The sequence below is a fragment of the Euprymna scolopes genome, chromosome 2, assembly GCF_053919585.1.
Source record: "Euprymna scolopes isolate OS-2025 chromosome 2, ASM5391958v1, whole genome shotgun sequence".
NCBI lineage: Eukaryota > Metazoa > Mollusca > Cephalopoda > Sepiida > Sepiolidae > Euprymna > Euprymna scolopes.
In genome coordinates this window covers 173,056,220-173,082,071 of record NC_136483.1, presented here as the reverse complement: position 1 = coordinate 173,082,071, position 25,852 = coordinate 173,056,220, and the positions used below count along the sequence as shown (strand labels likewise).

Sequence of the window (25,852 nt, the reverse complement as noted above, 5' to 3'; positions counted from 1 at the left end):
AGCCGAAAGGTCCAACATAAAAATCGACAGTAGGATCTTTAATATGACAGAGGCACATTCGAAATGAACATTTCTGTTTAAAGCAAAATTGCTCTATGATACTTGACTTTTTCATTTTAAACTTAAATTCAAGACATTATCACCGCACAATCAGTAAGGTTAGGCATATAAAATCAACAGTAGGTTCTTTGATAAAACAGGGGCATGTTTGAAATGAATGTTTCTATTTAGTGCACAATTGAACCATGATAGTTGACTTTTAAACTCTAATGTAAGCCATCATATATAAAAAGTAATTTTATAAAATCAACAGTAAGTTCTCTACAGTACAAAATAGACTACAATGTATTGTGGAATAAGTCACTGCGAGAGGCATGTGAACTTTCCTCCAGGTGCACCGTGATGCGTTTCAAATTTGAGCAGGTAATCAAGAGATTTGATTGAAAAATGGTCTATTTCATCGATTTCGATGACAATAAAAATATGGAAGTGTGAAACCTTCATTAATCATCATTCAATCCCAGGCAACGTCAGGTCACCTTGCTAATATATATATATATATATATATATATATATATATTTATATATATATATATATATTAAAACTTTCTTGTCTAAAACTAGCACACACTTATCTAAAAGATATATTTAGGTAATTAATGCCCATTTCAGTCATGTAAATTATTTAGTTGAAAGAACACACATTTATGTTGGATTATTTTTGCTTTTTTTCTCTCAAAACAAAGACATTCGCTTTTGGTATTAGCAGCAGTAATTCAGCCAACAACAAAGATAACTGACAACAGTTCAAAACAAATGTAAATGATGTGGTATCCAAAACAAAACTGACTCCTGAACAAAAAAAGTATCAATCTTCTTTTATCTAACCATTTTGAACTCCCAACAATGCCAGAAGTTGAATAACCATGCTTGTCTGGTTCTAAGTTTACATGGCACTGTTTCCTTACAGCAGGCACATGCTAACCGTGACCGCTTATTCCTCTGCCTATGCAACATTACTTTTGTTTACTTTCTAAGAGACAAAGAAATACTTACCGGCTTAACTTTATCTCCAGATGCCAAGCCATTGATTGGTTGTAGAGAATTAAACAATGTATCATATTTTACTTTTTCTTGCGGCTAAAATGATAAAAAAACAAAAGAAATTCATGTTTTAAATTGTTTTAGTAGTAAAAAAAATTTTTAATTGCTTTTATCTGCAGATACATCCTACAACAAGAAGAAGTCCACTTTAACATCAGCCTAAAAAAAATAAAAATAAAAAATAAAGAAATATCTTATTGGACAAGGAAATTTTAATTTTGAAAACTCAGACTAAAATAAATTTTATTTTAGCAAACATATTATTATGGTTTTCTATAAAAAAGATACTGTTCCGAAATGATTTTACAAAAAATAATTACACTTTTCACTGAGATTATATATATATATATATATATATATATATATATATATATATATATATATATATATATATATTGTTTTTTTATTATTATTTTTTTTTTTTTTTACCTAAAGACACTAATGTATCATACTTAGGCAATCTTCAATGTGGGAAATGATAATTATTGCAAGTCAGAGGATTTGAATTCAGTTGCAATACCACCTGTGACTCTACAGCCTAGTATTCAACAACACATGAGAAAAACGAGAATTTAAGTTCTAGATTATGTCAAATCGGCAACATCTATGCAATGTTCATGACTTCCATTCGTGCAAACATTCTAGATTACTTAATATACTCGCTCGAATTCGCCATTCAATAGTTCTTAATTCCCTTCATTCTCATGGAAATTGCTTAGTTGCCCTGAGGTAGAGGTTCAGCAAATGGAGCAGAAGGTGGGTTCATGGCTGGGTTCAAATCTCATGATCAGCAGGAATTGTTATCCTACACTGATGATTGTGTAAGCATGAAACACGAGTGTCTGTAGGTAAAAATAAATATTGAGAAATATTTGAAATCAAGTCTCCTTTTGCTCTTATTTCAGATCATTTGAAACCATAGCAGCAAGTTTTAGTCTCCCCCTCCATCAAGACCAGAAGTTTTGGATATATATATATATATATATATATATATATATATGTGTGTGTGTGTGTGTGTGTGTGTGTGGAAATGCGTATACTAGTACCCAAATTGAATATTGAAATACTCGTATCTTTGGTTCTATGGGACAAAACTACATGAAAATTTGCAAACTTATTGAAGATTATAATACTATTCTAGGGTTAAAATTTTATGACAATTGTTAAAAAAGAACCTATATTTTCAAACCAATAAAATATGCACAAATTTGCTTACATTTGTATATATAGTGTCTTGCAGGCCAGCTTCAGTTTTGCTGCTCTGGTTGTCCCCTCTGTGGCCTTGCCAGGCTACTAATACATAGATACTCAAAGTACAATTAAATCAACACTAAGCTTTGGCCTTCTCTTATCTTTTCTTTCAAAGGATAGTTTTGCCAAAATAAGTTCTTCATTTTCAAACACCTTGGTAATAGTGAGACCTTTTTTAAAGTACTGTCTATCCTTTAGAAAGAATTTTGTTGTTTTTTCTCGTTGAAAGAATTTTTTTAGATTTTGAATTAAAAAAGAAAAAAGTTTTCTTGATTAATACAAGTGCAAAAGACAGATTTTAATTTTAACCAATAAAAAACTTCTTTTTAATTATTCATACAAATTTACATAAGCAACAAATTGTTATATTTTATAACTTTATTTTACTTTGCAAATTATATTGAAGGAATATATTTACTTCTAACATTAATACTGAGGCAGATGAGAATAGTAATCCAAATAAAAGAATAAAAATCATAAAAAATTGAGAAACATAAAGATGTTCAGAAAATATACTCACTTTCAAAAAGGTCATTTAGGTTATTATCACAGTGTTTTATACAAATTTTATATAGAAAAATAAATTCCAAATAATATTTTAGCAGTTATTTCCTTTCGTTGACGAGCCGCTTCCGTTTTAAAGAAGTAAAAGAGTTCTTCATGTTTTGAATATGTAATTATTTGCAAGCCAATCTCTTTCTGCACATCTTGTATTTCAACAGAAGAGTTGTTATAATTGTTATGTGATCACTTGAATAATTAATTAAGCATTCATTTAATATGCAAAAGACACTGCCAAGTTGTCACTTGAAGGACTTGGAACGTTTTCCTTTTGTTGGCACCAATGACGATATTATTAGCATGAAACGCTTAACATACAAACACTTACTCATCAATTATAAAACAATTAGAAACTGGTGTCTGTTGAATTGTATTTCAACAAGCAAAATCTGTGGTTTTAGAATTAGTAAGAACTAGTTGAATAAAGAAATCATCCAAAAACAAGGAAGATAAATGTGTAATTAAAAAGGGAGTTTGTGTAACTCCATTCAAAACACATTTAAGAATAAGACACACACAAAAAAAAACAACATTTTATTGTATTTGAAAACCAAGGCAGTTGGATTAATTGCTATTTGATGACTATTTTGGAATAAGTGGACATCCTCTGTCAAAAATTGGCAGAAAAAATAAGTATTTTTCTCTAGTGTTCGTATTAATATTCATATAAAATAATGTCAACAAAGGTCAGAATCTAAGATTTTTAGTTAAGGATGAAAAGATTCCAGGAAACAGGAAGAGGATACAGTTAGACTCAACGCTCTGGGAATTAGGATGGCAGTTAGAGTTGGATGTTTGAGGCAATAGTTGTTTTTTTTTTTCTTCTGAGGACTCGCAATCAATTAAGCAGTGTGACTCTCTCAGTTGGAAATATTCTGAATAAGATGTTTGGCAATTTGCATAAGTGAGTTTATTACAATTTATGTTGATTTTTTAACACTTTATTTAAAAGGACAGGTTCTATATAAACTCTCACAAAAGAACTTTCAGGAGAAAGAACTCTCAAATGTTGGAAGTTAATTTTGATTAACAAAAAAAAAAGAAAAAAGAGAACAGCACCTCACCTCTGCTAAACTAACTTTATTAAACAAGGAAAAAACCTTCCAGAACAACCGTTTTTTTTTTTTTAATCACACAAAGAACCTCTTTTTTTGTATTTGGCATTGTAAAATATATTTGATTGAATGCAATAATTACCTTTGTTTGGTGTGTCACTACATTTATCCGAAACAAGATGATTTTTCTTAACGAAAATGTTTGTGACTTTAAAGTACAAGTTAGAAATAACCTTCCAAATATTTCTAACAAAGTGTGCTCTTGGGGCTCTTAGCTAACAGATTGTGTTCCTATTTACTTGCTTGCCCACGGGGACAGAGTTAGACGCAAGGTCAGTTTTTAATGTGGGGAAAGTCCAGCTCCCCAAAAGTAGCACTCTGGATAGAAACAAAAATTAAAATTGCCTCAGTCTAGAAGGATCTCACCTTCACTGACCACGGACAGCAAAGGTGAAGTATAGCATCAGAACAGATATTACACTTTGTTCCAAGCCAAAGAGATTGTGCTAATGGGACTTATATTTTAATTTGGTTAACACATACTATTTTAACCTCCAAAGAAAAATAAACCTCTGCCAATTGTTTTAAAACTGGAGTTGTGGGTTTTATTTGGAAGAAAAATTCCTTCATTGCAGCATTAAAGGAATCGAATAAGAATTTTGGACGGCATGAATAGGACGATCATAGCCTGTGAAGTGAATACACATGTGCATCTTCATGCACATAAATTCTCTTCTTTTTTTCCAGACAACACACAATAAACAAATACTTTTCTTTTTCAATAACAAAACACAAAAGCATCTTTTTTTTTTTAATCGACAACAAACAAATCCTTTTCTTAGGATAAGATATTAATACCTTCTATGCGACTGAGAATCATAACAGTTTTACTCATCTTTCTGAATTTTTGAGATGGGGATTGATAATTTAGTTTATTTTGGACTACTATTCTCATGTTGAGTGTTATTCCCACAAAATTTCAGCCAATGTAACCTCCAACCTTCTTCAGATATATCTTGGGGAAGCTGGAAATCTGTAAGGAATAAAGTGTTCTGTTTAAAATTCCATACAGATTTCAGAGTCTGACAAAAAATTCCAGAGTTCAACACAATACACTCAAAGAAGGTCGGAGGTTTCATCAGCTGAAACAAGATGAAAACAGTACTTTTAATATGCATTCACTACTACCCTCGTCTTCATAGTTGTTGTTGTTTCATTAAGTTTCCGTCAACTCATCCTCTGAAGAAGGCCAAAGGATAAGTTGTCCGAAACGTGGTGAAACAACAGCAACAACTCTGAAGATGAGGATAACAGTCCACAATAAAATGAATACACAAATTATGAAGCCTCATCTCAAAGATTCCAAAAAGTCAAAATAATATATAGTATTCCGAATAATCCAAATAACAGTTTTACTCTGGTCTTAACTACTTTTAAAAAATACCAAGAAAACATTAATTCATGAATGTCTCTAAAGTCTTATTTATACTTTTATCTAGCTTCTATTCTTCTCCCATACCCACTTAAGAAATAATAAATCTGTTGCATTCATTAAGAAACAAGAGAATATTTTATTAAACTTATTAAAATCTCACAAAAAGTAAAATACTTAGTTTGAAAGAAAGTTGTGTTTATGAAAGAAAGTTGTGATGTTTGCTAAGAGTTGAACTTCATCCTTAGAAGGCATTTCTCACAAGTAAAGCAACTAATTAACAGAAATAGTTATAGAAATATCACACATTACAAACAAGCTTCATTGATTGGTTTGCTCTGGGATATTTTATCATAGGTATTGTTTACTATGTGGAGGGTTTAGTATCTGGGAAATTGATTTGGGGGTGAGGGAAGTGTGATAAAAAAGGAAGAATGGACTAAAAATAATAAAGGAAAGCGATAAGAAAAGAACGGAAATGAGGAAGAGAAGAGAATAAAAAAGTAAATAGAAAAGAGGGGAAACCAAGAAAAGAAAGAAAAGAGAAAAATGGAAGTACAGCAAGAGAAAGGGAAAAAGAGAATGATGAAAATGAACATGAAAAAATAAAAAGGGAAAAGGAAAGGGAGGGAAAAGGGGAAGAGAAGGGGAAAGGAAAAAGGAAAGAGGGGAAGAAGGGGGAAGAGAAGAAGGAAAAAGAAAGAGTGAAACAAAGGAAAGAGAGGGAGATAAAGAAGAGAAACGGAGATAAAGGAAAGAAAGAGAGGGAGGAAAAGGAAAGAGAGGTAGGAAAAGGGGCAGGGGAAAGGAAAAGAGGAAGGAGAAAAGGGAGAAGGGGGGGAAAGAAAGGGAGGAGGAAAGAGGGGAAAATGGAAAGAGGAAAAGGAAAAGAAAAAGAGAATGAACAAGAAAATAGAAATAACAAGGAAAGAGAAAGAACAAAGGAAAGGGAGGAAAAGGGAAGAGGAATAGAAAAACGAAAAACAGAAAAAATAAAAAACATGTAAACGAATGGAAAATCAAAATAGAAAATTAAAAAGCAACAAATGCAAAAGAAAAAAGGAGTGTCAAGAGAAATGAAAGTAAAAAAAGAGTGAAGAGAAACATAAAAGCAAAACAAAAGAAAAAAAAAACAAGAAAGAAACAAAAAGGAATAAAAAAAAAAAGTAAGTGAATACAACTGTCGACCAGTCTGAGGCTGAACTTGATCCACTAGGAAATAAAATTCTATTTCTGAAGTCTCAGCTTAAATAGAGAACAAAATCCCAACCCAAGATTTAAACTCAAAAGCTCAAGTAACATTAAGTAGTTTTAATTGGATTTGATTAAAAAGGTTGATAGGATTGCAGAACAAAAAAAAAACATATACTTTCCTCTTGACATCATACTTGAACAACTAAACAATGCGTCTACCCTCTTACTACTTTTTTCTTTTTTATATTAATGAATTACCGCTTATCAGGACCCAAAAGCCACTCAAGGATAAGGGCTAATGAAATTGTCAGCCGATAATGAGCAACCTTTCACGCGGACTGAAAATGATTAGATGATCCATTCATAAAAGACAAAATATAAAAAATAATTAATTATCTGGTTTCACTGAGTGTCAAAAAGTTTACAATGAAATGTTCCAAAATTGAATAAAATTTTATAAACACAATTCTTTCGTTTTGTTGTTGTTGTTGTTGTTGTTGTTGTTGTTGCAACAGCATTCACTTTGGTATGGCTGAGCTGACTTCTTCCCTGGCCTACACCATATCACGAACAATGGCTACCCATGTATGGCAGTCCTAAGCAAGGTCACAGGAGATTGTTAACCAATCATGATTTCACCATCTACGTTTATGGCATATAGATGGGACAAACACATACGTACGAGTAATTCCAAGTCAAATCATCTGATGCTTGAAAACCATATGCTCATATTTTGTTGTAATTTACAGATGTCATCTAATAATTACATTTTCTTGCATATTTTCTTTCTTTCCTTTTTCAATTTGCTTATTTTATTCAAGCTGGGATTAGGGTAATCTACCAGATGCCAGACATTCACCCGCTATCCCATACATTCTAACCGAGAGACCTTTTTTAACATTCTAACTGTCCCTTTAAGTGCAACTGTTTGATTCTCTCTTGCACTTGGTTCACCAGGTAGTTTTTGAAATTCTTTTTCAGGAGTTCAGTTGCTCCTATAAATACTGGAATGATGGAGATTTTCTTAAGATTCCAATTTCTTTTCATGTTGTACAAAAGACTTTGGTATTTCATTATCTTTGCTTTTTCAGCATTGTTTGGCCTAGCATCATTGAGGACACTACCTTCTACTAAGGTTGCTCCTTTCTCCTTATCCCATATCACTATGTTGTTTTCTATGTACATAGCTGTAGGAATTGCATAGTCATAGTGAATCGAGTATGCCTTATTTCCAATTGCTCTTTCTGGTATGCATGTTACCAGGACTTGCTGCTGCATTTGATATTCAACTTTTTATAGATCATCCAGTAGAGTTTGGAACATAATGTGACCCTGAAAATTCACCCAGTTAAGTTTTGTGACTCAAGGAATGCAAAAATGGCATCAGAATTTGCTCAGAAATACTTTTCTCATTATTTGGATTCTTTGGACTACTGTTCTCATCTTGAGTGTCATTTTCACATCGTTTCAGTCCATGTAACCTCCAACCTTCTTCAGGTATATCTTGTTGAACTCTGGAATTTAGATAGAATTTCAAAACTATCTACTATTATTGTGAAGTAAATAAAGGGTTTGGCTCGAAATTCCGTCCAAATTCCAGAGTTCAACAAGATACATCTGAAATAGGTCGGAGGTTTCATCGATCAAAATGTTGTGAAAATGACACTAAAGATGAGAACAGTAGTTAGAAGAAGCTAAATAATATGAATAACCAATCTTCATCTAAAAAAATCAGAAATGTAATTAAATTTTTTATGTGATTTTATCAAATTTTAAAACTTTTCACATACGCACCAATATAGGAAAAAAATAAAATGATATGGCTGATATGGTACTGGGATTTTTTCTTTTGGACATTCCTGCAGACACCATGAAGTTCCTCTGGACCAAAATTGGTAAAAAGTTTTTGTTTTGTTCACTCATAAGATCTATTCAAAATTAAGTCTTTTTTCCAAGGGTTCAGATATACTCTATCGGGGGAAGCCACTAGTTAGGGTATGCAGATGAATTTAGGGAGACCATGTAATTTTATTCGTATTTGAAACTGGCAACTAAGTTCCCACAACTTTAATTTTTTAACTTTTTAAAAATTCTATTTTGTAATCAGATTCTTTTATTTTTCGAGTTAATTTCTATTTATTTTCAGATCATTAAAATAGAATGTCTAGTTTAGACAACTGAAAATTTTTGACACTTTTTTTGCTTCTATTATTTCATTTTTATTTCAACTAACAATGTATTTAAAATATTGTTGAACATTGATAAGAAGTTGTAAGCAAGGAAGAATGCATTATTGATTAAGTTATTTTTTTTATTAAATCTTTTAAACTAATATTTAAAAAAAAAAACAGCCAGAACTTAATTGCAAAGCAATATATTAATTATATCTTATATATAAAATGATTTTTCTATTGCCACTAAAGTTTCAATAGAAACTTATCTAAATACTTTCAAAACAAATTTTTCACTCTCACTATTTGGAGCAGTTCCTAAAGTATATTTCACGAAACTATGTATACATTTTATATACATTAAAAAATTATTACATTTATTCCTACCAAAATACCTATATCAGATTTGCATTCCTACAAAAACAATAGTAAACACTTTCACTCTCTATCCATTATGTCCTTCCATTCGCCTCACATCACTGCGAGAAGTTTATTAAAAAGTATCATTATTTCTACAGCACGGCTTCTTCTCAAATGTACAAATTTTTAAGAGATACATTTACCGCATTAAAAATATAATTCATATTAATTACATTTCCTTTCAATTACTAGAAAACCATTCATCTATATACATTTATAAATAATATACCAAAATGTTACTGCACTAAAATTCATCCATACATTTATTAATACAGCTCAGATCTACGGATATTTATATTTGCTATAAACGTAGGTAACATAATCTCCAGATTTTGCTCTTCCCCAGATGTGGCAACAGTACTTCGTCTTATATAAAACATAATCAATACCATGGTCAATGTTAGCACCAATAATGTCCTCCACCTCTAGCTCGTAATAATTTTCTTCTCGTTAATTTCTATCCTCGAGCAGCTCTTGGTCCTTGATAAGTGATGACCCAATATTTAAAAAAAAAATGATTACGATTCCAACTCTCCACATTTTTTTTTATTTCATAGAAATAAATTCAGTCATTTAGACTGTATTCTTTCTAAAGGAAATAAAATTCTTCAATCTAATTAAAGAATCCATTTTCAGAAAATTGAAGAAAACATAGTTGAGTAAAAAAAAAAAAAAAAAACAAACGAGAGGAAATAAGAAAAGACAGTTGTAAGGGTTCTCCACAGAAAAACCATTGCTAATCAGGTCAACTGGTGAAGACATAAAAGTTGTTCTGCTACAAACGTTTGTAGCAAATCAATTAATCAATAAAAAGTCTTCAAAGAATCCAAGAGCTGAAGATTCCAACTAAACGAAAGAGTCATAACAAGGCGTTTGTTTTGTCTGGCAGAAAACGCAAACAAAAAAAAAGAGATTACATCAGGAAACCTTTACGTGGATACTTAAAGAAAGGAGGACACTCAATGGAGACTTTCTTTCATACTGGCTATATCTCCCCAATGTTGCCTGGGAGTATTTTTACTTTCATTTTTGTTTTGCACAACTTAAAAATAAAAATCAGAATATATTTTTAAAAATTCATTTACAGAATCATTTGAAGTATTTAACAGTAAAGTGCAACGGATACTTGTTTCTGTATACTATTTGTAGGTTTGAGAGCCATGCCAATTAGAAAGCACTAGAATATTGAAAGAGTTTTATCAGCATTCTAATGATTTGTGCCAAATTCTAAGGAGTATTGAGCTGCAGCTCAATACTCCTTGAATATCTTATATATATTATATTTCTTTTTGTCTGTCTGTCCGTCTGTCGATTCCACTTTTTCTCAAACTACAAAGTCACTCTGATTAAAATTTTGTATGCACTTTTGTTATGATGAGGTGCAGCAAACTAAGTATCATAGTATCTGTTTAATGAATTAATAGGGTTTAGTATTTAATGCAAAAATGTTCACAAATTTAACTAATATTTAACCATTAATTTGGCATTAAGCGCTCATTTAGCATCCACAGCTATAACTTTTTCCCGTTTTTAATGAGGTAAAAAGTGTAGTATATAATGATTAACATTCAAGTCATTTTATTTTTATTTAACTTTGCATTATTAAGGCTTAAAAAAAATGTAATATATATTATAACATTTTCATTTTTATATTTATTTATTTGTGGACTGTTATCCTCATCTTCATAGTTGTTGTTTCACCGCGTTTTGGACAACTATTCCTCTGGCCTCCATTAGGTGGTTAACCAGTTACTTACTGAGGATACAATGGAAAGACTCAGCATTCCTATCCCGTCGTGGTTAACCACCTGACGAAGGCCAGAGAAATAGTTGGCCGAAACATCATGAAACAACAACTATGAAAATGAGGATAAAAGTCCGCAAATAAATAAATAAATATAGAAATTACTCATCTCAAAGGATTCCAATAATAAAATAATGTTTCATTTTTCTAATATTTCTTTTTACATGATTAGAAAAGGGAGACTAAGATGTTTGTTAAGTGTTTTGCATTATGTTTATTCTGGAGATAAACAGTTCACACACAAGAGAGGGACTTGTATACTCTTAAATAATTAAATATCTTATTAACAGATAAATGGATAGACACAATAACACAATAAACAGATATCTTAGAGCGACATTTCACTTTTGGCGATTATAATTTTTGTCTTTTTAAGTGATTTCAACATTGTTAACAACCTGTCTTACACGACTCCTACAGACTGAAAACTTAGTTACTTTATCAACCCTGATATCAATGAGGTCTCTTTATTTTTCTCTACTTTGACCTTATATCTAACCTTCAGCTCATTTTCCTCTCATCATCTTTTGTGGGAATTGGTTTATTTCCCAAACTTTGTGTCCCTTCATTCTGCACTTCAACCCTTGTCGAGATTAACTTTAGCTGATGTAATTGCTAACCAACATCGAGTCATCCATTATGTAACTGTGTGTGTGCACCTTAACTGCATCTTCAAACATCTATAATTTGCCTTCTTTACTTAGAAAACATTGAGACTAGTATGACATCATTTTTTCTAGAAATAATATTTTCATTCAGTCAGAAAAAGGAAAAGAAATTGTATTTTGTCAAGTACCAAATAAAAAAACAAACAATTATTTTGTAAACAAATCCTAAGACTGGCAGTTTGAAATATTCAATGCTTAAACACTGCAACATTTGATACTGTGGTTAAGTTAATAAAATGTAAGAAGATATAGTTTGCTTAAAGCATTGTGTATGATAAATATATAGAGAAATATTAGAAAGTTATCACAATGCAAGAAATGGAAATATATCGATGTTGAGAAAGGAAGTAAAAAAAAACAAAGGAATTACTATTTACAAATATTTGTAGCGATTTAATCGCAAAGTGATTCTTACAAAAAGAAAATGGTTATAATTGCTACACTTTTTTTTTCTGTGCTTTGTTGCAATTCACTTTCTTCCTCATTCCCCAAATCAAGGAAATTTTTCACAGAAACATATGAACTCAAAATATTTTCCAACCAATAAAAATTGTCCCAAACTGAAAATTTAACAATCCTGTGTGAAATTAACCAAGCCTATGAGACAGTGGCTTAGTTAACTGAAATCACAGTTCTTCATTGGAGGGACACCTGCAATGCAACAAGCCTCCATTCAACAACGGCCATCCTTGAAATATTTTACTGTAGTGCCCAATGCTGAAATACCTTTAAACCTGCTGCTATATGTCCACTGAATAGTTACCCAGAAGGTAAACAGAAACACACACACACAACAGAACTTTGAAAAACTTTCTGACGCTTTTATTTACTTCTTATTCAAGAACTTTAAAACGTCAACAAACTTTGGTTTTTTAAAGTATATTTTATATTCCTTGTAAAATTGTTCATATAAATATATTTTATTTATCAATTCATCTTTTCCCACTTTCATTCAAAAATTCCTTTTGTTGAGTTAGCTTTTACTAACCAGTGATCCATTCATGATTTTTATCCATCTTTTTCATTTGCCAATTTAACTACATGTATATTAATTGTTAATGTTGTCTGTGGCATTTTAAAAGATGTTATTTTTGCCAAAATACACGATACGAAGCCAGGAGCGCCCCTACATATTCAAAAACACTGCATATTATTCGAGATAAAGATACACATACACTACATACACATATTTATATATACATAAATATAAAAATATGTTTTAGAAAATACTACTTCATTATCTGTATTTTAAGTTTTAGGTAAGAATTACAGATAAAAAAAATAAAAATGAAAAAATAGAATTAAAAAAATAATAATAAAAAGAAATTCAGTTGAAGAAAGAATTAAAAATCAAGTTTACCAAAACAGCCCAATTGGCACCAGCAGATGGTGGTGGGCTCATGATGACAGGATCAGGAGGAGAAAGCACTGGTTCCACTGGTCCCTAAAAAGATAAACAAATATTAAAAGAAATTTTTTGTTTTTAAACTTATATCAAAAGTCAAGTAAAATTGCATTTAAATATACACTTTGTCTAATGAAAGTAAAAATAGTGATTAAAATTTCTGAAAAGTAAGAGAGGACGAGAAAGGAAGCAGAAATTAAGGGGGAATTACACAAGATGGGGTATAAGACACATAGAAAGGGGATTGAAAAAATACCTGGTTCGAGGAGAGGTTCATACAAAAAGTAGGTGGAGAAAAAATGCACCACGGAGGGGGAGAAAATATATACTGGGGGCAAAGAAAAGACATAATGGAAAGTAAAACATGAAAGGGATGGGGAGGGGGAAGATACACAGAGGGAATCTGGCAACGCTTTAGTAGGTTATATTCATACCAGCCAAAGATACGTCTCTGACACAGTCAAACAGTCTTGGCTATCTCTGAGTATAGAATGACATTATTACATCTGTCAGGCTGAGGTATCGTTGTGGGTAGTCCTAGGAGGTTCATTCTCCAGATCGTTGGAGTAAGTTTATTGTTTACTGCATGGAGCAGCTTTAGTGGGAAATGTCGACGGGTCTATACAGTTATATAAAAAGAAAAATTACACAGAAGGAGGAAAAAATACACAGTGAAGAGAAAAGACACACAAAGGAGGTGGGTATACAGGAGGAGTTATGAAGGAGAGCAAATATATAGGAAGGGAGGAGAAAAGACAACTGGGGGGGGGGTATACAAGGAGACAAAATATACATGAGGATGAGGGGAGGGGCATACAAAGGAAAAAATTATGCACAAGTGTTAAAGGAAATATGCAACGGATGAGGAGGCTGAAATTATAAAGACAATAAAAGATAGCAATAAACGATTTTTGGTTCATTTATAAAACCTTCACATTTGACATTTGAAAAATCACTGAAGCATGTCCTGCAAAGTCGGAAAGGAATTGTCTTTCAAAATTCTTCCTATTACAGCAATTGCTTTTTCATGGTGAATGAATTTGAAGAGATTTTGCCTTTATTGAATGTGATCTTCTAAATTATTCAACTGTTCAAAAGCACATCTTAATAGCCATCATCTTTTTAAAAAATGTTTAAAAAAAATGAACAAATAAACTACTTTGAGGTTTGTGGAAACTCAAATGGCTTATAGTTTGAGAGGTATTCATTTCAAGGCATTTTATTGCAAAAAAGTTTTCCATTTTTTTTTTTTTTTCATATTGGGTTGGCAACTAAGTTCCTGCTGTTTTTTTAAATCTACATTTTTTTTTAAGTAAAATAAAAACTAACAACTATCTGTCGAATGTGCACATTATTTTCAACTTGACATTCCATTTTGATGATCTGAAAATAAACAAATTTAAAAAAACAAAAACAAAATAAATAAAATAAACAAATTTTCAAAACAATATATTTAAAAACGGCAAGAATTTAGTTGCCAACCCAATACTTCTAAAACTTTAATAAAATTGACTTGGTGGCTTAACTGTTTGCACACTGAATGTTTTAGGCAGTCGGAGTAAAAGGTGAATAAAATGCGTGGTGGCAGAAGGAAGTAGTGGAAATAGCAGTAGTAGCAACAGCAGCAGAAAAGAACGAGAATAATAAAATAAAATAAAGAAAAACATAAATAAAGAAAAAGAGTAGTAATAGTAGCAGCATTACCCTTTCGCTAAAGACTAACCCTTTGTCACCATGGAGACAACATGGTAATGTCAGAACTACTCAGATAACAAGGCCAATGAAAATCTAAGAAGAGTTAATATCAGGATCTGTCGTCTCTGGATTTTATGTGTTGCAAGTAAGGATACATTAGGCACAGAATTGTAAATCCATAAATGAACTTATACAACCACTGTTCCTCTGTATTTTTTGGGACAAACCTTCCCTGACCACTAAGCTTGTGTACTTTTGGTGTCAGGGGTGTAAACAAAAAAAAATGCAATTTTACAAGTATAGCGAATAGATATGACCAACAAATATTTTATGTAAACCAAACAATTCTGAGGCAAGATCTTTGTAAGCTTTGTGCAGTTGTCCCATTACCAAATTGACCAACATTGAAACTAAAATCAACCGTTATAAATATATGATCCCTTCTGCAATACAATATTATTTGATTATATCCCTGCATTATCCTATGTTCACATGTTTCAATCCAGTCTGATGTTGAAATGCTCCTCTGTCCGTGTCTGGCATGCCTATCCTGCCCTGCTGATGTGCCTCCCTAATCTTCTAGAAAAGATCCTAACGTAGTCCTCTCTTTTCTATCATATTTCATTGAGATATTTTATAAGCCTTACTTTTTCATGTCAGTTCAGAACAAGATGCAAGAGAACGCATTTTTTCATGATCACTAACACTAGTAGATTGCCTTAAGATGTCACTTGCATCTTAAGGCAGTCTGTTAGTATTAGGAGGAAGTTTCTAGGGAATATCAAAATTCATAAGCAGTTTCCAGTTGCATATATATATATATATATACTAGCTGTACCCGGCCACACGTTGCTGTGGCTCAGTTTGTTAAAATGGAACACATTCCTCAAGAAAAATTGCATTTTGTTCGTTTATTTAATTTTATTATTTTTTGCAATTTTTTTTATCAATAAAAGTTGTTCCCCCACCCCCCAAAAAATTAATTTTTTACTATAAATTGTTAGGTGAAAGTCTTTTTGTTTTTGTTTTTCAGGAAAACTTGCACTTTTTTTTAAAAAGAAATTTGGCAGTAAACATTTCTTTTTGAAAACGGAATTTTTATTATAAAAAGAACAGATGAATGCTTTATATGAACATTGTAAATAGTTAGGTGAAAGTAGAGAAAAGTGTGATTTTTTTTTTCAAGAGACTGTACAAATTATTTTTTTTCAACAGATGTTAAGAAAAACAGAAAACATACTTCCATCATTAATTATGCAAAAAAATAAATAAAATGGAAAACTTTCTGTTATTAATGTTTGCTAAAAAATAAATACAGTAAACTTCGGAAGTGTTAGCATATGCTGCATCTAAAAAAAGTTGGTTCATGCTGACAATTAAATAAAATAAACGTCTAAAAATTAGTGAAAATAAGTAAAATCATGAATGACAGCTCTTGGGGGGTAAGTAAGTAGGAACAACACAATCATTTCTGTAAAATAATTAATATTTGAGAAATTGTAAACAATAACAAAAATACCTGATACCAAATGCAGTAAAATTCAAGTATCTTTTATACATGCTGAAACTGTGTTTAAGTTATTTTTATTTCTTTTCTTTTATTAAAAGTTGTCTTTCCAACAATTAACTGGTTGCATGTCGTTTAACCATTGGGGACTTCACTCTTGGAGAATTGTATAAAAAATCTATGACTATCACTAACTCTAAATTTGGGAGTGCAACTCGAACTTAGGGTTAGTGGTAGATAAGTCATTTGTTAGGTGTGTAAGAAATTTTGTGAAACATATTAAATAATTCCACCCCATTTTCCAAGCTTATAACTCCTAGAAAAATGTAATTCAAGCCCTAATTTTTTTTTTCAATTAAAAGGAACAATGACCAAGGTTTCATTTAAAAAAAAAACAAAAAAAAAACAACGTGGTTTAAAAAAAAAAAAAAAAAGGTTTTAAACTTCGGACTTTACAGGTAAATTTCTAAAAAACACTACCTTTTTTATTTTAAATTTGAATATATTATTTATTGATCTTTTATCTTTAATTTGTGATATATAAAACTTTGGTGAGTAAATTAATTATTTACTTTTTAATAGACATTTCAAAATGGGGGGGGGGGGCTTGAATAAAAAAAAAACGTTTGTCTAAAATATTATATTCGGTTTATTGGAAACAGCATAAAATTTCATATTGACCCTGAAAATATCGTAAAAATTGAATCAATAGAAAACTTTTGATAGATTTTTAAAGTTTAAAAATTGAAAATACTGAGCTCGTAACATTCTATTAATTTCATTACTGTTTTTTAAAAAATAAAAAAATAATATTTCTATTACTTTTTATACAACTTTAATAGTTTATTTTGGAAGTATAATCCATAAAGAAAATAAACAACACACTTTTAAAAGAGAACTTACGAGTTTTTTATATTTTATTCGCAGTTTCGTGTTAGGGGTGTCAAAAATTGATACAAAAATTCTGATACACCTAGTCATTTGTTTACAACCTTTGAGAAATTAAACCTCCTTAGTCCTTAAGCGATAAGCGGACATTTGTTTATTATTTTTTTTTTATTCAGTATGTAAAATCCACTTTGAACAACATATTTGGAAATTAGAAAAATAAAAAAAAACAAAAAAACTTTGTTTTAGCATGTTAAAAGTATTTAGGTTAGTAGATAATTAAATTCTACTGTGTTTGGTATAAGTTTTTTGTTTTTTTTGCTGTTGTTTCTTGCTTTTTTTTTTGACTAAGGGGGGTTGCTTAGATCGTATTTTAAACTAAACTACGGAGGTTGGAATGCCCCCCCCCTAAAATGTACTTGGAAAAAATCGATTTTATTGCGAGATTTAAGAATCGTTAGCCGAAAAAAAAAGATGAAAAACAAAACAAATAATCAATAAATAATTGTTACCAAAGGCAATAAATGCTACTTTTTTTACTAACATGAATGAGTTTATTTTATGTTTTAAAGTATTTTCAAGTGCTTTTCTTTATTTTTTAATCTAAAATTGCGGGTGTATGGGTGCAAAATATCTCCAGATTTTCTAGAATTCCCTGCTAGATTGCAAACGAAATCTCCAGATCTAGCAGGAAAACCGCTAAATTGGAAACACTGGTCACGTGACGGCAAGCGGTGATAAATAATTGTCCATAAATAAAAAAAAAAATGGCCTATCGGTACAAAGAAAACCACCTATTTATTATAGAAAAATTAAATATAATGTTATAATTAAAAAGAGATATATAAAAACATGCATGGGTACAGTAAACATATTATACCAAAATGTCGAAGCAATCATTTATTTAGTTATTTAGACTATTAATTACGAACAAACAAAGAGTTACATAGATATATATATAGATATATCCCAATCAGGAGAGATGAGGACATTAGGTTTTCAAAGTTTTTGCAGAGAGGTGTCAACGTCCTCCTATATAAAGTACTTGACATTCCCTAATGATCACCCAACTGGTACTGACCAGGTTCCATTTTGCTTAACTTTGAAGATCTAACAAAACTGGTCTGTCAATGTAATTATGTCAAAATTTTGTTAGTATTACAATGGCATTGAACTGGTATTTCATTGTTATCCTGACGTAAAAGGCTGAGAATTCCTTAACATTTATCTAAGATATTAATTGAGACGAGAAAGAGGAGGAAGAGTCTTAGTTTTTCATTAAAAACAGTTTGCTTATTGCTCGGTTTGGAGTAAAACAAAGGATAACCCAGTCATCATAGAGATGTTTTTTTATTTTGCTTCTTTTTTTTTTTTTTTTACACTACCACTTATCAAGGCCCGAAGACCACTCAAAGATAAAAGTTAATGGATGTATGGTCATAGTTTAGTAATCGTTAATGATGTAAATTGGATAGAATTTGATTATTTATGTGAACAGCTCAACAAAAACATTTACATTGGATTTGAAGGCTACCACGTATGTATGTATGTATAGATGATACATTCCATTTAGCAATACAAAATCCAACGATTAGTCCTGATCCCATCAAAACACTGGTTGTGAAAAGAACTTTACTTTTTATAAAGAGGAGATTGGTACTCACCAAATTTGGTGGCGGCGTATCAGTAGGCAATCTGGCAAGCGAGATCTCATGCCCAATTTGAGCAAGGGCAATCAGCTTGAGTGCAACAAAGAATCCCGGTTTTTCCAAGTATCCTTTTCCAGTTGGATCAGACAAATCCCATATCTGAAATGAAAACAAGTGAAAATAAAACCCCAAAAACTTTGCAGACGGCAATCACCATCAAAACCAATGCAACATGTTTGAAGACATAAGTAAAAACAGATTTTGTACTTACTATCAGCTGTTCAATAGAATTAGTTTTTCTCTTTGCTTTTGTATTTTATAACATTAGCCATTAACAAACAGTTTGATAATCTCTGATTTAATGTTCAATAATTTATAAATACTAGCGGGACCTGTGGAAATTCCATAGCAACATCTTTCACATGTAATATATTGCTACTGGGTATTCTGTGAAAGTTCAACGTGAATGGAGACCCCGCAATATTATTGTAGCCCTTTTGTTAAAACTGTAAAAGTATTTATCTAACTAATCTGGTTAATATAGTGTCAGAATATATATGGTCATTACAGTTTATCTCCAATGTCATTGGAGTCTGTGATATATTTCTGTTGGATAGATGCTTGGCACAAACAGAAACCCCACAATATTATTATACCATCTGTAGACAAAACAGATACCACCCTTGGATCCCAGCCGGAAGACCAATAAGATATATTTTAGTTTCATGTCCAGCCCCAAAATGACATCATTTTTTTTATATTATTTAAAAAAAATTTTTTACATTGTGTCTTCAGTGATCTGGAAATTCTATTTAGTAAAAAGGAGGATAGAAGATAATAACATACTACGAATATCAAATTAGCATCTGTATATACTAATTTAATGTTTGCAGTATGTTATCACTCCTCCTTTTTATAAAATAGGATCTCCCACTCGAATAATTTATAACCTGGAAACCATGACATACGTACTTACTTACGTTAAAGGTAATACGGTATTAATATATAGATGCATTGGTTCATTTTTGTAAAACTTTACAGTTTAAGTAAAATTAAAAAAATAAAATAAAGATATGTATTATTTCGATTACAGTTCTCATCTTGAATGTTATTTTCACAACGTTTCAGCCGATGTAACCTATGACCTTCGGGTGTATCTTGTTAAACTCTGGAAAGTTGGCCATTTCTCACAAAGTCAAAGCCCTATTTCAAGTAACTTCACACAATAGATGTGCCATCTTTTTTATATCCTGTCACATAGTTAGTTAATTTGCATAATAGTTTTGCAAAATTACATTTTTATTAATTACTAGCATTAATCCCATTAATCAGTGGTGCTCGGTTGAAGCATGACAGATTCAGAACAGAATCATTAAAGGACCCCCGCCCCTCGAAAACAAATTAAACTACGGTTGTTGTAGGTGGCCACTGCCGTCCTTGAAAATTAGTGGACACTGGTGGCTGTGGCTCAAATTAAATAATCTGGCTTCCACTGTCAGGCATTTTTTCCCAGTAGCAGCTAGTGGAAGCCAATGTCTGCGATTGTCAGTACTGTTGGTTACAGGTGATTAGTGTTGGTTTGGAGCAATAACCCCCATGTACTGGTTGCAACCTACCTGCATAATATTTTTGTGTTCTGACTTATGTGTAAGTGTTTAATGAGTTCTACAAAAAAAAATGTTGGCATGGTTAGTCACATCTTTGTAACTATGGTAATCGCTCAATAATATAAAATAAAATTTAATCATCAACAGGAAAAAAAAGAAATGAAAAAAATAAAATTTAGCATCAATAAAATCTTGATAATCTCTCCATAATCGAAAATTAAAAAATGGTATCCATAAAAGAAAAAAAAAATGTTATCGCCATTTTGGGGTGGGGGGTGGGGTCAATATTTTGTGCGTATTGACATTCTCAAACTAATGGTGTGTTTACATTTTGAGAGTGTTTCATCCGAGCAAGGAAAGAGCAATATGTGTTTGATTACATTTTATGTTAGTTCCATGTGTGCAATAATTCCTAAACCTTTTGTTAGAGCTTACCATAGCAAAATTGTTAGGGTTCCAGTATTTAATGTTTAAATTGTGAGCATTTACCAAAACTTCAAAGACGTTATGTATAATTTGTTTTTACTTATGCATGTATGTCAACATGCTGAATTGTTCAAAATTAGTTGCCAGTATTTATGTAACATTAGAATAATTTTAAGATTACCAGGTGTTAAATTTATTTTTGACTGATTAATATGTTTGTATTTGTTTTGTTTTTTAAACACTATTGCATCCTGTAGAGAAGTTTGTTTGTTTGTTTGTTTGTTTTTTTTTGTTTTTTACAGCATCTTTTATTAATTTAATAAGGTGAAAGTATGCAATAGTTGTAAAACAATATCCCCTCGTCACGTTTGTAATGGGTTTCTAAATAATCACATGATTCATTCATTGTACTTCAGTAAATGCATAAGTCCAAAAAGAATATAATGAATGTCCAAAGAGGAAAAGTATTAATATATAAAAAAAAAAAAAAAATAAGTGAACATTATTCATCAAACTGCGGCATATGTTTTGTGCAAACAGTGAGCAAAAATTGAAAGAAGAAAAAAAAGTAAAGAAGTTTTGATGAATACAAAGAAAAAAAGAAAGAAAGGAAGATGAATGTAGAAGAACGGCTGTCGGAATAAACACCCCCAACCTCAGAAGCTGTTCTTAAAATGGGGAGGTGGGGGTGTTTATACTATGCTGGGTTATACCGTAAAAAAGTACTTTTTTCAAAGGCTGTTTAAATGTAATCGGACAAAAAAAAACAAAAGGAAATAGAAAAGCAGATTAGCATTTGTTGTTAGTGGGTAAAGGACGCCGTGATACAGCGTAAAAAAATAGAAAACTAACTTTTCAAACATAAACAAAACCAAAAAAAATATGTCTTTGCTAAAGCAAAGAAAAAAGTATTAAAAAAACAACAGAAAAAAATAGTTGCCAATAAAAAGAAATAAATAAAACCAGTAAAGTTTATGAATTTAATCGACAGTATAATGTATTGCTTTGGAGTGTCTGTTTAGAAGGAGGTGATTCCAGAATAAGAGAATAAGCCGGCAACCAATCAGAGGAAGTGAATTTTTTGGAGGGAGACTTTATCATTTTTGGATTCTAATATAAGAAAGTTAATACTACATCTGTGTTTATAGGAGTCAGTTAAGGGTGGTGTAAGCCTAGAATATGTGGAAAGTGTAAACTTTCTTCTTCTTTGTGGTGGTGGTGGTGTGAGGACTAAATATTTAGAGGGAAAAATATGAACTCCTTCCTCTAAAGATGTTACAATTGTGATGGTATTGCTCCTAGAATGTAATGTAACATTTTATTATCACGACTTAATGTCTAAAATGGTGTTTGAAAGTTACATAAAATAACGGCTAATAGCTTAGATGTATTGAATTTGTATGTGATATCTGTTGTTGCAAATGTATGATACTTTGATCCAAAGGGGAATTCCTGCAATCATTTTATTATATAAGGACAGGCGATTATTTGCAATTGCTTTTAACAGTTGTTTTACAATATTATTTCATTTCCCAGAAAAATAATACTTGTGTCAAGATGTTTTTATTAGAATAATCTACTTGATTTTCAACAAGATCTATTTTGAAATTGTAAGTAAAAGTGCAAATTGATTTCTTTCTTTACAGTCACAATTAAAAGATAAATACATTTATATCAAAATTAGTAAATTGTTGATGTTTATCTGTATGAATAAATGAAAAGGCTTTTGTTTTGTGCTTTCAAAGATATGAATAAAATCTTAATTAAATTCATGTTTCAAGAACTTGAAGTAGAGAATTTTGTGAAGCAATAATGAGCCAGCAAAGCCAGATAGTCTATTATATAATGAGAAAATGTCTGTATATCCAGCTAAAACTTGAAAAATATACAACAAACACTCACAAAATTGGTAATTTTTTTTATTTTGGCTTACCCCCAGATGTATAATATCTATATATAAAAAAAAAGATTCATTATGAGGGGGAGGTAATGGATATTTATATCATTTAATGTTATCAATGTGTAAACACATCATTTAATGTTATCATTAAAAAAAAATTATGTTGTTTTGTTTTTTTTCACATAGTTATTTCCCTTACACCGATTTGAGTTATGTCAGTGCATGACCAAAGAGAAGAATAGACTGGACGAATAAGAAAAAGGGAAAGAACTTATGTTACACTTTTGCTTTGAGTAGTGCCGCCTAAACTTGCTGTTATATATAAGTTTGAAAAAGAATACACACAGAATCAACAGGAAAGATACACGATCAGTGAACACTCATTTTATAAATAGAATAAATATAAATAGAAGTATGTGCATAGTGTGAAAGAAAGTGATTAAATGTACACAAGAGAGAAGGTGTGCATGAGAAAGAGACTAAATGTATTTTGAGAGAGTGAGAGTTCTTAATCAAAATTCTCCCCATATTAAAAAAAAAGAAAAATCTGTATTATGATGTGACAAACGAAAAATATCATATTCCAAAAGTCACATAAATTGATCAAGTAGTTTTATTTTATAAAGTAAAATCATTTTTAAGCAATCAATGAGAATTCGTAAGCATTACAACATAAACTTTGCATGTTTGAATTATTGAGTTATCCCCCTTTGATTTTGTTTGTTTTTAAGATTCTTTTTAAAATGGCAGATAAGACAGATGCTCTTTACTTACTAATAAAATTGTATTTTTATTGAAAAATAAAACTACTTGCTCAATTTATGTGATTTTTGGGATATGATATTTTTTGTTTTGTCACGTCAATGTACATCATAGAAATTTTTCTTTCTTTTTGTTTTGTAATACAGGAGGAAGTCCGTCCAGGAACAGAGTGAGAAATAGAGGAAATTGAATGTGTGTGAGAGACTGGCTATATGTAAGTAATAATCTTTTGATAATCACTGATGACAGCAGGACAGAGCATCATACAACAAATCTGTTACATTTTTTTTTAAATTTTAATTTTTACTACTATTACTACTACTAGATTCTCCGCATTAGAAACTAAATATATAATGACAACATAAAGGGGGTAAAAAAATCAAAGTTCTATTTTGTTTTACTATATAAACAGACATTATTAATGTCAGCTGTCTCATTTTTCAAAAGACAAACCCAAACAAACACAAACAATACATTAGGTTCAGAGATGGAACTTAAATAAAATTAAATTTTAAAGTTTAAAATAATTAATGACAAACAAATTATCAGTTTTGAAGGACTCAGAAGATTAAAATAAAAGCAAAGACAATTATACAATCTTTAGCGTTGTTAAGTATTTAAATGAAATCTAATTAAAACATTGATTTTCTTTACGCTTTCATTATTGTTTTTATTCTTTTTATTATCTAGCAAACAAAACAATTCTAATCTTTCTTATCGCCATACAAGTTGAGCATCAACATCTTACACAAACAGATTCTTAATTGAAAGAGAAAAAAAAAACATTGTGTGAAAAATGAAAAGTATATAAATCAAACTTTAACAAAGAATAAAAATAAAATTTAAAGCAATTAATGGACGATTTATTTTATGCTGCAATCAGCAAAATGTTTCTTTTTTTTTTTTTACTTCTGCTAAATAATGCTTCCTTATTTCTAAAACATACACAGAATAAAACAGTTTATTTTATAAAATTTATCTTAGTTTAATCTTGTGACATAGACAAGATTTACAGCAAGATTTCAGTTGTAGTTACCAACTTCATTAAAGAAAAATGTAACACAAGATTCTGCTAAATAGAGACTTCAAACAAAGTTAGAAGTAACTCTTACCTAAGGAAAAATGGATTTCTTTTTCTTATTCGCCATAAAACAAGGCATATTACCATTTGGACAAAAGCTACTTGAGACCATGTGTAGAGAGATATCTGTTCACATTACATTCAAATTTGCGTTGGTACAATAAGGGAAGCAGAAAACAGGGAGGGAATTCCAAAGTCAAGCAGTTCAAGGAAAAAGTATGAGAATAGAAGGCTTTCTGGCATCTAGGGACCTTCACAGTTAAGAGATGTGATTTTGCAACTTGTCGGAGAGATTTACAAGTGCTACAAATTCATCAGAGCATATTCTATTAATGTACGTGCGAAACGGGCACAGAGATAAAACATTGCGGTAATGGGACAGAGTCATGGCCATGATCGTGGCATTCATCCAAGACCAGTTGGGTCGGCTCTTTCCAAGTTCACCATATTCTAAACACTGGCTAATCAAGAACAGTGATCCAAGACTGCTTTCGCTATGAGTGCAAACGATTCGCAGTTACAGTAAGAAACCTCATAAAAGTGAAGGCCCAGAATCAATTTAGCTTCATACTTCAATGTCCTGAACAAGGTTTTGAGTTGGCCACCGCAACGTTTCTTCCAGCTAAGTGGTGGTGGTGGTGATGTTGCTGGGTTGATAACGATTAGAGCTTGGCTGATAGAGTGGGATGTATTAGATTGGAGACTCTTTTTGGACCCTGACTAAGAAGGAGAGAGTAGTAATAGATGCGCCAACCCAAATGTAGAAACAATATTCCATGCATGGGCAAATGGTAGCTTTGTAGAGATACAGGATACTTACATATGTGAGTGAGTTTCTAGCATGGTAAAGGTGCACAATAGTGCATATGAGAGCATAGAAAAGTATCGGTAGCTGCGAAGGATAGCGGCTTGCGAAGAGATTAGCAGCAACAGCCGAAAATGCGCATATGCAAATTAGGAAGTGTGTGCAAGAAAAAAAAAAGAGAAAAAGGACAGCACATGCTCGCGAGAAGAAAAGTTGTCGTTACAGAATATGGACATGTAAATAGCGAGGACAAAAATGAGCCAGCTGTGACTGGCATGTGGTCAGAGGAAGGAGAACCGCAGCCTGGTAAAATGAACATTTTCCAGAGAGAGAGACTTTATAAAGGAATGCTGAAAGTAATGGTAATAAAGACTTTTGTGAAAAAAATAAATAAATACTAGACTACATCTGACCCGTTGGGTCAGTATATGTAATAGCTAGCTATGGAATAGTGAGTATACAGAATT

General features: G+C 31.1%; 1 protein-coding gene across 29 annotated transcripts in view; it reads right to left on the bottom strand.

Moving 5' to 3' along the window:
• Nucleotides 1–25,852, bottom strand: part of LOC145298823 (uncharacterized) — a 433,166-nt gene that overhangs the window by 245,792 nt on the left and 161,522 nt on the right. For all 29 annotated transcript variants that reach the window (XM_080144357.1, XM_080144346.1, XM_080144350.1 and 26 more), the window contains 3 exons: nucleotides 18,820–18,963; nucleotides 13,021–13,104; nucleotides 1,057–1,140 (listed from right to left, as the gene is read on the bottom strand). In XM_080144357.1, the coding sequence (XP_080000483.1) occupies nucleotides 1,057–1,140; nucleotides 13,021–13,104; nucleotides 18,820–18,963 (312 nt within the window). The remainder of the gene's footprint in view (nucleotides 1–1,056; nucleotides 1,141–13,020; nucleotides 13,105–18,819; nucleotides 18,964–25,852) is intronic.